Source organism: Topomyia yanbarensis, chromosome 2 (assembly GCF_030247195.1).
Source record: "Topomyia yanbarensis strain Yona2022 chromosome 2, ASM3024719v1, whole genome shotgun sequence".
NCBI classification, from domain to species: domain Eukaryota; kingdom Metazoa; phylum Arthropoda; class Insecta; order Diptera; family Culicidae; genus Topomyia; species Topomyia yanbarensis.
In genome coordinates, this window is record NC_080671.1 from 464,248,921 (window position 1) to 464,264,988 (window position 16,068).

Consider the following 16,068-nt stretch of genomic DNA (forward strand, 5'->3'; position numbering starts at 1 on the left):
GGCCCGGCCAACCCCCCGGAACACCAACACAAAGAACATCCCATCACCCCAATGAGCTACAACTTTCACCCCCGCCCTCCGAGCCCGGTAGCTGGCTGCTCCTGGCACCCCATCACCTTCCATTTGAACACAGCGACAAACACAGAGCCAACCAGCAGTTTATTTAACTCCGATAAAACCAGTACAGAAGGAGACGTTAGGGAAAAAGCCTTCTCCCCTGCACCGGCCCCGTCCGCGGACGTACCGGTACCTACCGACGAGCCTTCGGCGGCTGCAGGTGCAGGGGGCCCGGCTCCCCACCGGGTAAGTCCCACTATTCGCTGCGTTTCTCCCGAACAATCGTACGGCTCCACACCTTTTCTAGACAACTCACCACCAAACCCGCCCAGCCACCTGCTTCACAACTATAGGAACTCCCAGGAACGTCTTGCTGACACCCCATTAAACCTGATACAACCAGGCCTACATACTACGACCAGACCGCAGATTTCCAACACACACAGCCCTGGCAACCCTCGCCCCGGCACCCCTTCGGAATCCGGCTCCGATACCCTTAACTCCGGCAACCGCAGCACACTGGCCCTCCAGTGGAATGCCAACGGACTGCGTCAGAACCTCGGAGACCTCCAGGTCATCATCGCCCGGCACAACCCCATCGTGCTTGCCATCCAGGAAACACATATCCCCGTAGGAACCGATCCCACCAGGTGGCTTGGTGGCCACTACACGTGGGAACTCCGGACCGGTGTAAACATTTTTCAAACCGTCGGATTAGCCACCCGTTCCGACATCCCAGGAGGCGAAATCCGCTTAGACACACAGCTACTCGCGATCGCGAGGAGAATCCTGGTACCCACCCCCTGCACCGTCGCAACCGTGTACATACCCCAGGAGGTCCAGGATGTTGGAAAGAAGCTTGATCACCTGATTCGGCAACTACCCACCCCGTTCCTCATCATGGGCGATTTCAACGCCCACCATCCAGCCTGGGGGTCCCGCCGCCCCAACCGTCGCGGAAACGAGATCCTCAAAACTGTCGAAAACAATGGAGCCATCATTCTTAACGACGGAAATCCGACGTTCGCCAGAGGCCCTGCCCTAACGCACATCGACATCTCCATATGCTCCAGCCCCCTAGCACCTGACTGCCTGTGGTCCGTGCTTCCGGACTCCTGCAGCAGTGACCACCACCCGATCTTGATCACTCACAGGGCATCCCCCCCTACAACAACTCGCCGGCGTCGATGGCTCTACAAGGAAGCCGATTGGGCAAACTTCCAGGAGACCTTTACGGACCAACTCGACCCACTAAGGTCGTACACTGCAGATGAACTCACCGACATCATACACTTCGCTGCCGAATCGAGCATTCCCAGAACCAGCGGGACCCCACGACGGAGAGCGGTCCACTGGTGGTGCTCCGAAGTAGCTACCGCCATCAAAAACCGCCGCAGAGCCCTCCGTACCCTTCGGAAAACTCCGACCGACAGCCCTTTATGGGCCCATCGAGCCAACAACTTCCGGCAACTGCGCAACGACGCACGGAAAGCCATCTCCGAAGCCAAAACCACCAGTTGGAACTCTTTCCTAGACGGGATCCACCCCGATTCACCAACGGAGGAAATTTGGCGCCGAGTCAACGCGCTCAGCGGAAAGAGACGTAACATAGGTTTTTCACTCGACATCGGTGGATCACCAAGCATTCAACCCAGTGAAATTGCTAACGAGCTGGGAAGGTATTTCTCCTCGCTCTCCGCAAACACCTCGCTGCCCACCGAATTCCAAACCAGAAAGAACCACCTCGAAGCCAACCCCGTTACCTTCCTTCCGGACTCATCCGCCCAATGGAACCAGCCCTTTTCCGGAACGGAACTCTCCTACGCTCTCAACCAGGGCCAAGGGAAAGCCACCGGCATCGATAACATTGGCTATCCTCTTCTACGCAACCTACCGGCATCTGGTAAAAGAACCCTCCTCGAGTGTTTCAACCAAATCTGGAAGGGCGGACCTATCCCGAACTCGTGGCAGACAGCCCTGGTCATCCCGATCCCCAAAAGGGTCCAGGGACCCCGTACGGCCAAGGACTTCCGGCCTATAAGCCTGCTTCCCTGCATCAGCAAAACATTTGAGAGGATGGCTAATAGAAGACTAACAGACATCCTCGAACAGCGCCAACTCTTGGACAATCGTCAACACGCCTTCCGGAAGGGGAAGGGCACCGGGTCTTACCTGGCATCCCTGGGAGAGACCCTCGAACAGGCCAGAAGGGACGGCCTCCACGCGGACATCGCAGCCCTAGACATCGAAAAAGCATACAACACCGTATGGCGTGAGGGTATCCTCCGCCAACTCCACCGCTGGGGGATCGGAGGAAACCTCGGCGCCTATATCCAGCGTTTCCTCCAAGACCGCAGGTTCCGGGTTGGAATTGGCGGTAGCGAATCCGGAGTGTACGTGGAAGAAAACGGAGTACCCCAGGGGTCCGTACTCGCGGTCACCCTATTCCTCATCTCTATGAACACCATATTCGCCACCCTCCCCAAGGGGGTCTTCATCTTCGTGTATGCTGACGACATTGTACTAGTCGTAACCGGAAGAACCAGAGGTAGAACGCGAATCAAACTCCAGGCTGCCGTCAATGCCGTGTCCAAATGGGCAACTGGAATCGGCTTCCGACTATCGATCAGCAAGAGCTTCTACACCCACATCTGCGACTCTTTCCACCGTGCCACCGACCGTCCGATCCGCATCGCCGACACCCCGATCACATACAGAAAGGAACCGACCATCCTCGGGGTCACATTAGACCGCAAAACCACCTTCGCCCCCCATTTCCGGAGGATAAAAGCCGAATGCGCCAACCGTAAACGCCTAGTACAGACAATAGTCGCCAGGCACCCTAAATGCAACAGGGACATCGCACTGAGGGTTGGCGAAGCCCTTATTTATAGCCGAATCTTCTACGGAGTTGAGATAACCGGGAAAAACATCGCAGGCATCAACAACATCTTAGCCCCGCTCTACCACGGATCCATCCGGAGCGCATCCAAACTCCTGCCCAGCACACCAGCAGAAAGCGCATGTGTAGAGGCTGGCGTACTCCCATTCCGTTGGAGAATCGCCCTCGTCATCTTCCGGCGCGCACTAGGCGTACTTGAGAAGACATACGGAAACGACGAATCTGCGACACTCCAAACAGCCCAGGATATATACTTGGAGTTCACTGGAACCGCCCTACCCCCACTCGCCCGGCTGCACCGGGTTTGGCCTCGCCCCTGGAATGCACAACCCATCCTGATCGACACATCCCTGTCCAGAACCCTCAGGGCCGGAGGAGCACCAGAAATTGCACAGGCAACATACAACCAGCTGGTAGCACGGCGCTACTCCTCCCACACACGCATATTCACCGACGGCTCAAAGAGGGACGGGGAGGTGGGAGTCGGTGTTAGCAACGGCCCAACCGGCTCCTCCTTCCGGCTCCCGACCCAATGCTCGGTGTTCTCGGCCGAAGCAGCAGCCATCGCTCTGGCCCTTGCCCGAAGACCTTCCGACTCTGCAACCACCATCTTCACCGACTCGCTCTCGGTTCTTCGCGCCCTCGAGAACGGCCAGTCCCGCCACCCCTTTGTACAGGCCATCGAAGAGGATATCGACTCTCTCACCACCCTCTGCTGGATCCCCGGACATTGTGGCATAAAGGGGAATGCCGAGGCTGACTCCCTCGCAACCCGGGGTAGGACAGCGAGGAAAGTGTTAACCAAGGAGGTCCCATCGCAGGACATTGTTCGCCACTTCACCCAGGCCATCTACAATCACTTCGCCCAACACTGGCGAACTTCTAGAGGTCATATGCAGAAAATCAAGGGAACTCCCGCCAAGTGGGATGACAGGGACAGCTGGAAGGAGCAAAGGGTCCTTTCGCGGCTCCGGACCGGACACACCAAAATTTCCCATGAGCATACCGTCGCCAACGCACCCGTTCCCTCCTGCACCACATGCGGGACTCGGAAATCAGTCGAGCACCTGCTCATAAACTGCATCGAGCTACAAGATCTTCGAGCAATGCATGACCTACCACTCTCCATCCGCGACGCACTTTCTAACGACCCTGTGAGAGAGGAGGTCATGCTCAACTTCTTAAAAGACTCAGGACTTTACGAACTCATCTAGACTCACCAACCCCGGCGTACCACTCAGCTACGCTGCCATTCAGAACCGCGGGCCCCTCGCCACTCCCGGACCGGGTGATGGGAGGGTTCTCCGCGGCCCACCTGGAATTCACCACAACACACCCCACACAGCGGGCCCCTCGCCACACCCGGACCGGGTGATGGGAGGGTTCTCCGCGGCCCATCGAATATCAAAATTCACCTTTTGCATCCAACACGGAGGATGGGAGGGACAACCGCGGCCCACCCAAACCAACCTGCGCCCTCCAAGATCAAACTCCACAGGACCATCACATACTAGATTTTAATTAATTAAATTACATGTAAAAATTTCCTTTCATACTACGGGTGAATGACCTATAAGGTTAAAACCCGTTTCAATAAAATCAATCAATCAATCGACATGCACTCTGACGTCATCCCTCTGGTTTGCTGCGACCAGGTTTCTCGCAAACTAATGTCAGTACCAGTCCCAACACAGCTTCTCTCCGCCACTCCGTCAGCGGTCTGAAGTAGTGAATAGATTGGGCTGGGATTTTCCAAATGATAACATCAATGTAAACAATAAACATTCGATTATATTTACATACACTTGATGTTCTATTTGTTGAACCGTTTTGGCTCGTGCTTGCTAAGTCGATTTTCAAACATTTGGTGAAAATGATTGGTGTGGGCGATCTATATCCTCATAATTTGCTTGACTATCGCCAGATCTTTGAGCTATGAGAGTTAAACTCCCACCACGATCAATTAGTTCTCTATGAAGCACTAATAGTGTAAATGGTCGAAGTGCCAAGTTTATCATAGCGAACACTACCGAAAATATTCCACCTTTATCTGGAAAATATGCAATTATACCAATCAAATCAAATATGAAGCTCATGGCATTGATAAGGCACGCCTGTAAATAAAAGAGATTACTAAACATAAGATAACACGGATTTACGCTAGTATTTACTAAATGAACTGCATCAATCGATTCATTGCACTGGATTGCCCAAAAAAGTGATAAAATGTAAATCTGATTATAAAATAAATATGAGGACGGTAACCAATAACTTTGAAGAGCAACAGCAATAAAGGTGATGTGAACAAGAGTGACGATCTGAAACGATTGATATTATATTGTAGAAAACATTGTTAGCAATATAAATATTACACTTACTTTAACACGCAATTGGGGAGTATTCAACGCGTTTTGAACATCCATATCTAGAAGATGATTTCCAAAACAATAGCGCAAATAAGGGGAAATCCAAAATGACAGCTCGTTCAAAGTATTGATATTGTCGACGGTATGTCATTCCCTAAGATGCTTATGTACACTCAAATAAAATTGCACGTTTATTATTATTATTATTATAATTATTATAATTATTATAATTATTATTATTATTATTATTATTATTATTATTATTATTATTATTATTATTATTATTATTATTATTATTATTATTATTATTATTATTATTCTTATTCTTATTGTGGATTAAATTCTATAAATTGGGCAGAAAATAATTTTATTTACTGAGTTCAATAAAATATATTTATTATTTCTATAAAATATTGTTCCCTTTTTAATATTTATTTCATGGAAATTAAGACAAAATAATTAAAAAAAAGCCGTGTTATATTAAAATTAAAGGTTTATTGTCCTAATAAAAAATTATGTGCAGGTCAAATATTTTGTCATTTGACAACAACGCATATTTATGATTACAAATGCTATTTTTCAAAGTTTTCTTTGAGCAAGATTCCATACTGAATCCATTCAGGATTTCGAACCGGTTCCAGAACGGATTTGACGGATAGTTGGGATAAGTTGGTTTGGCGGTGCTATTGTTTATCGTATATTAATTCAAATGTTTACACACGTTTTTTAAATATTTTTGTTCGATCATGGATGTCTGTTCTCTGTGGCAATATGTTTATTTAGTACACGATACGTTAGCTTAAAGATGTCGATTTTTTCGTTATACATTCCAAATGCATTAAAACTAGGTGGATACATTATGAATTTATCTGAAAACTATATTTAAATACTAAGGAAAAACTTTAAACTATCTTAATCTAATTCACTGCAATATACTTGGGGGCTTTTGTAAGAATTTAATTTTTTAAAGTTTCTTGAAACTTGAGGGTTACATTATGTTGCACTTACCTTAAGAGGCGAATAACCTTAAGGTCAAAACCTCTATAATCGAAATAAAAAATATATGTTGCATTTAATAATAAGAAACAATTTAAAAAAACTATCAAATCTAACGAACATTTTTTGAATTATCGTAATCTAAGAATTTTCTTTCGAATACACGGGGATCAATTTAATTTTTAATATAACTAAGACGGCGGTAGTAGATCAGATTGGTTTGTATGGTTTGTTTTTGAAAGGAATTATAGCATGGAATATACAAGGCGGAAACAGATTCAAGTTAGATTTACAAAGGAGACGCCTATATGCATGGGAAAAATGATTCCAACATCGAAGTAACAGCAATATATAAGACAAGTGAAAGAAAGCGGACAACGGTAATAGTGAAAAGAAGAACATCAAGCTTGCAACCTTATGGGAAACCGATGACCCACGACAGTATTGGAATACCAAGACAAAACGCAATATGACGTCCGGTGCTCTTACTCAGCTGGGCAGGCAATGCTCCAAAACCAGTTAGATCATTAGGTAGACGTAACCAGAGATTTTTATCTCAGAAAATCCTAACGAACGTGACTAGAATTGAGCACTGCTGGATGAGAGATAATTCTCACTCCATTGGGTCTGGCCAGGAGACGCCAGTGGGACGATCCATAAATGACGTAACATTTTTGAGTGATTTTTAATACCCCCCTCCCCCAGTAGCATTTCGTCACAAACCTCTAAATACCGTATCTTGACGGTAATTCTCCCCCTCCCCCTTTTCCCCGTAAAATAAAAAAAAAATAAAAACGATGTTAGTTATTCTCCTTTAATACAGCTACGTAGCATGACATGACCCCCTACCCCCTGTCATCACACATCATCACAAAATACAAAACTCCTCCCTCCCCCATATTATGCTACGTCATTTATGGATGATCCCTCTCAAAATCTTAACAATCTGGATTGAACATATTAAAAGTTTCAACTCCTTTTTTTTCCATCTGCATCCCATGATTCGGTTATGTCAAACTGGTGTCGTAGTGGGTTGGTCATTGTCCATCCGCTACAAATACGTGTAGTATAATACAGTAAAATGAGAATTTTTAGTATTAACCAGTAATCGAGTATACTTACCTTAATTCCTTTCTTACCTTAACCCTTAAATGCATGAAACTCATTTTCCATGGTACTCATTTTTTAGTTGGATACTATATATAACTCTTGTTAAGGCTTTATATCACATAATTCGGTATGTTGCCAAATGGCAACAGTATGCATTTAAGGGTTAAATCCTTTCTTTTGTTAATTACAAGTCAGTTACGATAGGATGCCGAGTTCGATGGCTGCTACGAGGTACATTCCCATCGGTCGTAAATCGATTGCTTGGAGGTACAACAGGGAATAATTTGACTGTTTGGGTATGATCTTATAGCGGAATCAAAGATTTGCGTGCCTTTACGGAAATTGAAAGTCTCCTCGGTGATAATCCGATTCATCAAGGTGATCAATCGATGGTATCGGAATGCTGGAAGAACTGAGCTGCGACAAACTGGAGCTAGCGTAAGGAAATACCGATTCAAATCGGAAGCTTTGAAAGGGTTAATGAGACATCTAAGGTTTTTCGAACGGAAGATGTTGCGAATGTTCCACAGCGGAATGCAGATAGGAGATGAAACGTAAAGCATGAATATGGAGAACTATTCGCCGGTGAGCCGGGCATAATACCAGGAATGGTTCTCAAATCTACCCGGACGAGTACAAGGAGGAAACGTTGAAGACGACCTGAGGTGTCTCCGTGCTCTGAGAGGCTGGCGACTACCAACCGTAGGTCGAGTGTGTTGGGGACTTCTTGATACAGCTAGGTACATCACGGCTTGACTGAACGTTAAATCACAATTCATGTCAGTTTCTTGTATAATTTTTCTTTTTAAGAAATACATACTAATTTACGTGTCTCAGTATATATTATATACGTCAGTACAAGTTTTTATACTTTCGCAGGGTTAATTAGAAGCGTTAACCCTCAAAACGGCAAGGGGTCTAAGCGGCCCGGCTAGTTACAGTTCTCTAGTTTCAAGGAGCTTGTAATTTGAAATACAAACGATCGAGCGTTTTCGAGCTTTCGATTCTCTCACTGATAAAACGACAAAAAAGAGGCCTTTGATTGCATTGGGTCTTAGGAGCGATGTATCTTGAAGTCACAATTTTAACTTGCCTTTTTGAGGTTTAATAACCCGAGAAATCATATGTTGATACAATCGTCATGTTATCACGGTAAATTTTGGGTAAGTTGTAGTGTCCACAGTTTTATTAACAATATTTAATGGCCTAGACATATGTATTAATTGATGGAATCTTACATCAAATGTTAACTATCATTGTTATTAGTATTTGTTGTAACATACATACAACAACTGAAAAAGTTAAACCTAATTTCTCCTAAAAGACGCTGTAGAAACATGTAGAATCTACGTGTTGCGTGGAATCTAACAAATATGTTCGGTTGCAATAAAGTTATCGTTTTGTTGCGATGAGCAATGTACTGCTATGAACTTTTCTTAATGTTTTTGCCTAATGCGTGTATAAAATAAAAAGTAATTATAGTCACTGAATAATAAATAATAAAAAATAACTCGGTATACTTGTTTCATATGGCTTGTATTAAATTAAACAACACAAAAAATCTAAAATCTCAATTTTTTGTTGAATATTTGTTTTTTTCCATAAACGTGATTTGTAGTAAAGCAAAGTGACGGAAAAGCTGAATCTCAATGCCATCGAATAGAACAATACAGCGTTATGGGTAGGTTTAATGTTCTTCGAAAAGCTAAACTAATCTGTATTTTATACGACAGAACAAGGACAATCACTTCAACAAATTAAGTAAATAAAAATTGATGGTATCAAGATAAATTTGAATTGTTACTGTGGCGGACAACGAACAACTGTTGATGTTGCTAATTCATCAAATGTTTTGTCTATCGGTATTCGATCATCGTACAATGTTGGAGCTTGTAGAATAATTCCAGCAGTACCTGCTAAAACAGCTAATGTGAATATCCACAGGAATAAGCGATCCAGAACCATTGCGACATATTTCCAATCTTCTTTGACCTGGAGAGAAAGTAAACAAAAAGTGTATATGTTAAACGCTATTGTGGTTTGTATTATTCAATAATTTATGGAAGTGCACACCAACAGAAAAATTTGGAAGCGTTTTCTAGCAGGTGCAGGTTGTTACATTGAGCACCGAAAAACCCTTCGAACGAAGAATGTACGACACCGCACGAAGTTAACCTTCTAGAAATCGCTCATTAGACCGGAGCATCTTTGTTTAACTTACTTGTGCAAAAAGATGGGTTGGTGCCATCTGGATATAACTGGAATGCCATGGCGACCCTTGGACTGGTAATGCACCGTAATGAACAATCCACCAATCAGTTCAATGTTTCTAAAATTATCTCCTCAGTATACTTGATATACGGTAGAGTGCAAATATTTATGGTCATCCTGAATTTTCAAACCGGACCCACCTCAAAAGTATAGGAAACTCGAAAAAAGTCCGCATGCACAATTTGAGCGCAATCAAAAACAATATCATGAAGCGTCGACATCTGGTGTAATGTTTAAAAAATGCCTTTGTGGTACAAGGAAAATATTTGAATTGAGATGGAACTGTTGGAAATGCAGCCTTATTTTTTTTTGAATGCCAAATATCGATATCCACCAAATGCAAAAATCTGGTGTTAACTCGAAAAAAACATTTTTTTTTTTTTATTTTTATTTGAAAATCTCTGTTCAAAAATTAATACCAGAGAGGCAACTGTCGTCAAAACAAGATGCAAGATCCGTTGTTTCATGCATTTCTAAGACATTTGGCATATAAAATAATATAAAGGAGCCTTTTTAAACCCCAGTATCTACTCAAATCCAGAATATTCCAAGTTCCATAAAGACTATCTTAATACAAATTCAGGGTGGTAGTAGATCTCGACGTTTCATTATATCCTAAGCCATTTATCATCAAAAATTCGAATGCAATTTCTAAATATTCTAAGGGCCCTTTTGTGTTTTTTCACAGGTGAAAATTTTTGCACTTTGTCTTTGCGCCGTATTGCGCTACCTCTTATTCGTGTCCGATTGAGCTAAAATTTTACAAATAGACTTTTTTTAAAGTGCTGTTGAGGTGCGTCCAGTCATTAAATTCGACAGTCAAATGTCAATTAAGTAGGGAGTATGTGTGCCATTTCCATGTACACAAATAATTTTTGAAAGGCCGAACTGAAAAAGAAAGCGCGGCGCAAAACTGAGACTCCGCCAAGAGCGCCAGAAGACCACACTACGGCTCTGGCTATTATATATAGTAGGTATAATGCTCCTGTTAACGATTTTAGAAATTTTAAATTTCGATGAGCTTTATCAGTCCAATGCTGCTCTGTGCGCTGGCATGATTTTGAAACCAAGCGTCGTGTTAAGGGTGATCCACAATCAACAGAAGTGATTCTATGCGACATGACTTAATAATGTTTGAATTCGTTTGATTTGTTGATGCTTCCTAGTGCAAGTGTTCGTCGTTCATCGTCATGTAATAAACATGCCTCTCAATTTCTTATCCACTATTTTCCCACAGAAATTTCGAAGACCAAATGGGCGACAGTAATTCAATGGAAGCGTCCAAATTTTAAACGAAAGAGACTTTATACCCTGCCTCTATGGTAATAATGACCGTCAATCGCAGGCAAATTGGAAAAATGTTTTTACAACGTGTGTTAAAATCGTCTGCTAGTCAGTTCGTTACTAACGTGCGTGATGATCAATCGACCAGTGTATAGCTCCGCGTGTCCTAATCAGGTTCCCATACCAAAGCTCGGACTTAGTCACCAGAATGTCATCAGCTCGGCTTCTGTGTCCCGGTAAAAAAATGCTTCACACTGCAACTGTTTTTGCCGTTCCCAATGCGTTTGCAGCGCTCTTTCTGCATTTCATATGAAATTTAAATTAGTGAAACTGAAGACAATTTCACCAGTGTACAGTGGGACGAGCTCCATACATGAATTTTACGAGATTTTTCCGCTAGTACCCGGTCAAACCATTCGGAATTTGATTCGGAATCCTGAATGGAGTCAGTATGGATTCCAAATCAAATGCAACAACCGATTCTGAGTCGGAATCGGTTGTTGCATTTGATTTGGAATCCATAATGACTCCATTCAGAAATCCGAACCGGTTCCGGAATGAGTTTAACTGGGTATTTTTGACGTATTAGCTAAGCCAACAGGGATATTCTGACCAGATTTTAGGTTATTCAGACAAAAAATGAATTTGGCAGCGTTTTGAAGGCATAGAAACGTCATGCGGTTATCGTTTTTCGAAGAAACAGTTTTTATACCATGCGTTACTTCCGCAGATTTGACTACATCATTAAATCGCCAAAATTAAATGACTATTTTCTATAAATTGTGTTGATAGCTGTCTGTCTTTTATTAAACACGAACTTCTAATGCCAAAATAATAACGAGAGCCGTGAATGCCAGCGATCGTGCTATGCTCATTCGAAAGCTTTTAATTTTCTCTTTAAAATGTGCTTGAGCTATGCGATAAAAAGTCAAAATTAAACAAAAAACTGCCGATGAAGACTCATGGTTATTACTGATATTTATTTTGAATAATCGCTTCATAGCTAGAATAATCACAAGATATACACAACTTTCCGATAACGTAGAGTTTCACAAGTGGATAAAAGAAAGGAACCCTGTGGAAAGAGTGGTTTCTTAAATGGTGAAAGTATTCAGATTGTTTAAAATTCTGTAAATATTTTCAACCTATTGAAAAAAGTGACTAAATGTTTCTGGAACTTTTTCATGTGCCAAAATTAGTAACAAGGAAGTAATTTTGTTTTATGACGAGATTTCACAAAAGTGTGTCATTAAATAGCGTTAGGTTATGCAATTAGTAGGTTTTCAGAACGATTTTTCTGTTTTCGATAGAAAACCAGCAAAATCAAATAAGAGGGCATTTTGCCCCGATGGAGCAGAGATATAAATTTAGCAAAAAGAGAATTATTTAGTAGATTTTTAATATGCAGTGCGACAGAATAATGAACAACGGTATAAGTAGAATTGGAATGTTCTGATATAATAGTAAAACTGCATTTATAAGAGCTGAAAATCCTTGTTGTACGAGCCACATTAAATACATGAAAAGAGCACGTTATTGTTTTTTGTTTATTTCTCGAACTGCTATTGATGTACGGTTATCTAACTTTGACAGTGTATGTTTACTATGGCGGACTTCCGACTGGCGTTGCCCTTTTCCAGAAATTTTCAGCTGTTTTTGATATAAGCAAGGGGTGCATTTTGCCCCAGGGGTGCGTTTTACCCCATCTTCCCCTATACGCTTGTCTGAGAAGTGCCCTAATCAGTGAATTTTATTACAACGGTTTGTCATTTGATTGTGTTGCAATGTTGTCGGTTAACTCATACACATTGAGAAATTTTCTGGTTACTCAATATGTAAATAAAAAAAAGATCAGACTATTTTGTATAACACCAAAATTAAAATATAATATATGTTTCTATTAGTACGCACCTTTGTCGAGTCCTCTAGCATTTTTGTATGTTCTGCAATGAATCGTACGCAAAAGCAGCTTCTATGGACCTCTATAGGACAACCAGAATGCGAGTATGGTGGTTGCTTGAACACTGGGCTTTTGATCCCGGACGGAACTGCTGTGTCAGCTGCTGTCGAGAGAGACATGTCTTCTGATTCTGAATGGGCTACTGGTAGTGGGCCATGGATCTGACAGCTTCCACCGAAAGGTCCCGTACCTGACAGACTATGCAATTGAAAATTACTTCTACCAATAGTATCATTTGAAGCGATGATATATTTGATAGAATCATTCGAAAAAATATAAATAATACATAAAAACAAGTAAGAAAAAGTTAATCGAGAAGAGAGAAAAACGAAATAATGATTAATGAAATGTATAAATACCTTGAAGGGGAAAGATCATCTTTTGATGATGTCCTATTGTCAAAACGAGCTATACGATTCAATGTGCTTGTTGAATAATAAGGATAAAAGCAAGCATTTGGATCTTTGGGTAATAATTTTCTACACAAGTCATGAAAAGATAGAAAGAGCCGTTAAATTTACGCATGTGCTGATTAAAATTCATTCAAAAAAGTAAGTATTGAACATGACAAAAATGCAATGCTTTAAGCAACGATTGATGATAAAATAGTTTGAATGATTTTGTATACCTATGTTTCTCAATGTATGATGGTCGCTTCATGAAGAGGAAGCGAGGTAAGAAATCTGAAAATAAATATAAGTGTACTTATAAAGCTTGCAATATTTGTTAAACTGTTTTTGGGGCGATTATTTTTAGAACTTTGCGTGAAGCGAATTGATCAAAACTTTTGCACATTATAGTGTATCATTTGAATAACCTGCTGGAGTTTTTCTATGCAAAAATATCGACGAACGACTCGGTGACGAAGCTTTTTGTAGAATATCTCTGGAAAAAACATGATTTGCGGTGCCATTCAAAAACTACTTAACCGATTTCTTTCAAACTTTGCATACACATTCAATTTTAAAAATACCTAACCTCTATGTTGAGTTTTTGGGACAATTTTTCTATTAAGGGCGTGTTTACTCATAAAAAGGTGAAAAATTGATTTTTTTTATTTAAAATGAGTAAAAACTCCCTTAATAGAAAAATTATCTCCAAAACTCAACGTAGGGGTATTTTTTACATAGAATGTCTATGCAAAGTTTGAAAAAAATCGGTTAAGCAGTTTTTAAATGGCAGGTAATACCGCAAATCGTGTTTTTTTTTCAGAGACGTTCTACATACAGTTTCGTCACCGAGTCGTTTGTCGATATTTTTGCATAGAAAAATTACAGCATGTTATTGAAATGATACACTATTTTTTTCACGCTGGAAGCATTAACCACCCCCCCCCCCCCCTTTGGAGCGGGTCAATTTCGTAGGCACACCACAATGGTCCATTGGTTCTATATTGTGGTCTCAAATCACTCGTCGGAATTAGAAAATGTGACCAAAGACAGTTACATGGCCACCAATGGCCTAGACAAGATTTACCGAATGATTATTAATATTTGTATTATTCGTACAAGACTAGTCTACTTTCATGCGAGAGAGGAACATACAACTGAACAGACAGCGACTGTAGGCACAGAGGAATATACCCAGGACCTTGACAAACGAGTTGAAGTGCGGCCGATTGGAGAACTGATTCTAAATGTGGCTATTACAATACAAATCAACGGAATGGATATTTCGAGAAAATTGCTTTACGTCAAGCTAAGAACATTTCTCTATGCTTTTATTCACAGCCATCGATGGGTACGAGTTGTCGGTTACGTGCATGTAAGTAAAAAACAAGATATTCTATGCACAAGTGAAACGGAAACCTTATTTGTATATTGGTGCAAACATTATCACGCAGACGGTAATAATTATCAAGGTTCAAGCTGTGAGCTTTAATAGCGAATAAAAGTAAAATTTATACTCGAAAACTGTTTTTACGGTCACGATCACATTCATTCGAAACTGTCAACTTTGAATATTTAGTATTATCGAAGAATTTTACAATATAAAACAACACAATCTTTTTGGCGGTTAATCTTTCTAGAGACAATTATGGAGAATTTACTGTTCAAGTAAATTTATTTCAAGATTGAGACTTCATGTCTTCAGCAAAGTTTTCGAACATGCTATTTCAAACAACTTCGTTAGATATGATTACTCCGTATATTCAGAGTATCGAAATATATTAGACTGTATGTGGAACAAAACCTTGAAAGAGAGTTATTCTGATATTACTGTATTTAATAAATCTCTTCTGCAGTTTATAAACAATAACATTTACATTACATTCAAGGAATTAATCTCTGAAGCCTACGATTAAAAGTTATATTGAAGAGAACTGGCTAAGAATCATTTTATATCTCATGTAGTATTAATATTTTCAATAAAGTTGTTGAACATGACATTATTAACAAGATTGCTGAAGACTCCAAATCTCTTACTAATTTTGAAGAGTTAAGGAGAATTAATCACTAAAACTATTATATAAATAGTTGCGCTTTTTTATGTTGAAAAACTTCTTCGACGTTGTCAAACCTTCAAAGTTGTTGATTTTGAAATTATGTGATCTTTACCGTTGCAAAAGTTTTCGAAAATTTAATCCACTTTCTTCGTCTCCATTGCCATATTATACAAGAAACGAAATCTTTTTGTTTTTAAACTGGAATGGTATCTGTTAGACTGCTCATGTTTCTAAACTTTCAATAGTTTATCAAAATTACCTTAAATTTTAGCATTTTCGAAAAATTAACAATTTTTATCAAACCCAAATCAATTCAGTCAAACTCAGTAGCACCGTCCACTTTGAGCGTTTAAAATGTAGCCTTTTTAATGAACGGCGGAACGAACTAAGACTGACAGGTCAGTGCGAGAATCTTTCTTGGTACAAATAAATTCCTTATTTTTCTTACTAAACACACACACACATAGCATAATGAGCTTATTTTCTCTCTTTTCCCATTAAGGGAAGATGGGGTAAAACGCATCCCCTAAAGAAATATGATTTGCTATTGAGCATTAATTGGGAGAATTTCATTGATGATATCATTTATATTTTGCTCTGTAATAACGCTTTGCAAAATATTCGAAAACTTGAAACATATTCAATCTCAAAATCATTGAAAATTTCTCTTTGAAAA

At 41.0% G+C, this 16,068-nt stretch overlaps 2 protein-coding genes across 12 annotated transcripts in view; both read right to left on the bottom strand.

The window, feature by feature from the left end:
* Nucleotides 1–4,573: 4,573 nt before the first annotated feature.
* On the bottom strand, nt 4,574–5,492 carry LOC131686075 (type-1 angiotensin II receptor-associated protein). Of its 3 annotated transcripts, none has more exons than XR_009304923.1 (4): nt 5,338–5,492; nt 5,131–5,277; nt 4,763–5,073; nt 4,574–4,701 (listed from the first exon to the last, which is right to left on the bottom strand). XR_009304923.1 is itself a non-coding variant. In XM_058970206.1 (3 exons), exons 1-3 carry the CDS (start codon nt 5,380–5,382, stop codon nt 4,816–4,818), a joined length of 450 nt encoding a protein of 149 aa, XP_058826189.1. In that variant the 5' UTR covers nt 5,383–5,492; the 3' UTR covers nt 4,731–4,815. The 3 variants fall into 3 exon arrangements, 1 of the variants encoding a protein (XP_058826189.1); XR_009304922.1 differs by having other exon boundaries at nt 4,759–5,073; XM_058970206.1 differs by lacking the exon at nt 4,574–4,701 and having other exon boundaries at nt 4,731–5,073.
* Nucleotides 5,493–8,254: 2,762 nt separating this feature from the next.
* LOC131686076 (acetylcholine receptor subunit alpha-like) overlaps nt 8,255–16,068 on the bottom strand; it is a 56,055-nt gene continuing 48,241 nt past the window's right edge. For 5 of the 9 annotated variants that reach the window (XM_058970211.1, XM_058970210.1, XM_058970208.1 and 2 more), the window contains exons 10-13: nt 13,575–13,629; nt 13,306–13,425; nt 12,898–13,165; nt 8,255–9,423 (exon numbers count right to left, since the gene is read on the bottom strand). In XM_058970211.1, coding sequence (XP_058826194.1) covers nt 9,232–9,423; nt 12,898–13,165; nt 13,306–13,425; nt 13,575–13,629 — 635 coding nt within the window. In that variant the 3' untranslated portion in view covers nt 8,255–9,231. The remainder of the gene's footprint in view (nt 9,424–12,897; nt 13,166–13,305; nt 13,426–13,574; nt 13,630–16,068) is intronic. The other 4 variants (XM_058970213.1, XM_058970212.1, XM_058970215.1 and 1 more) reach the window with 3 other exon arrangements.

Coding starts and splice junctions, on each gene's coding strand:
- LOC131686075 (XM_058970206.1), bottom strand. CDS start 5,382: ATGGATGTTCAAAACGCGTTGAATACTCCCCAATTGCGTGTTAAA. Junction 5,278..5,337: donor CTCCCCAATTGCGTGTTAAA/GTAAGTGTAATA, acceptor CAATCGTTTCAG/ATCGTCACTCTTGTTCACAT. Junction 5,074..5,130: donor CGATTGATGCAGTTCATTTA/GTAAATACTAGC, acceptor TTTTATTTACAG/GCGTGCCTTATCAATGCCAT.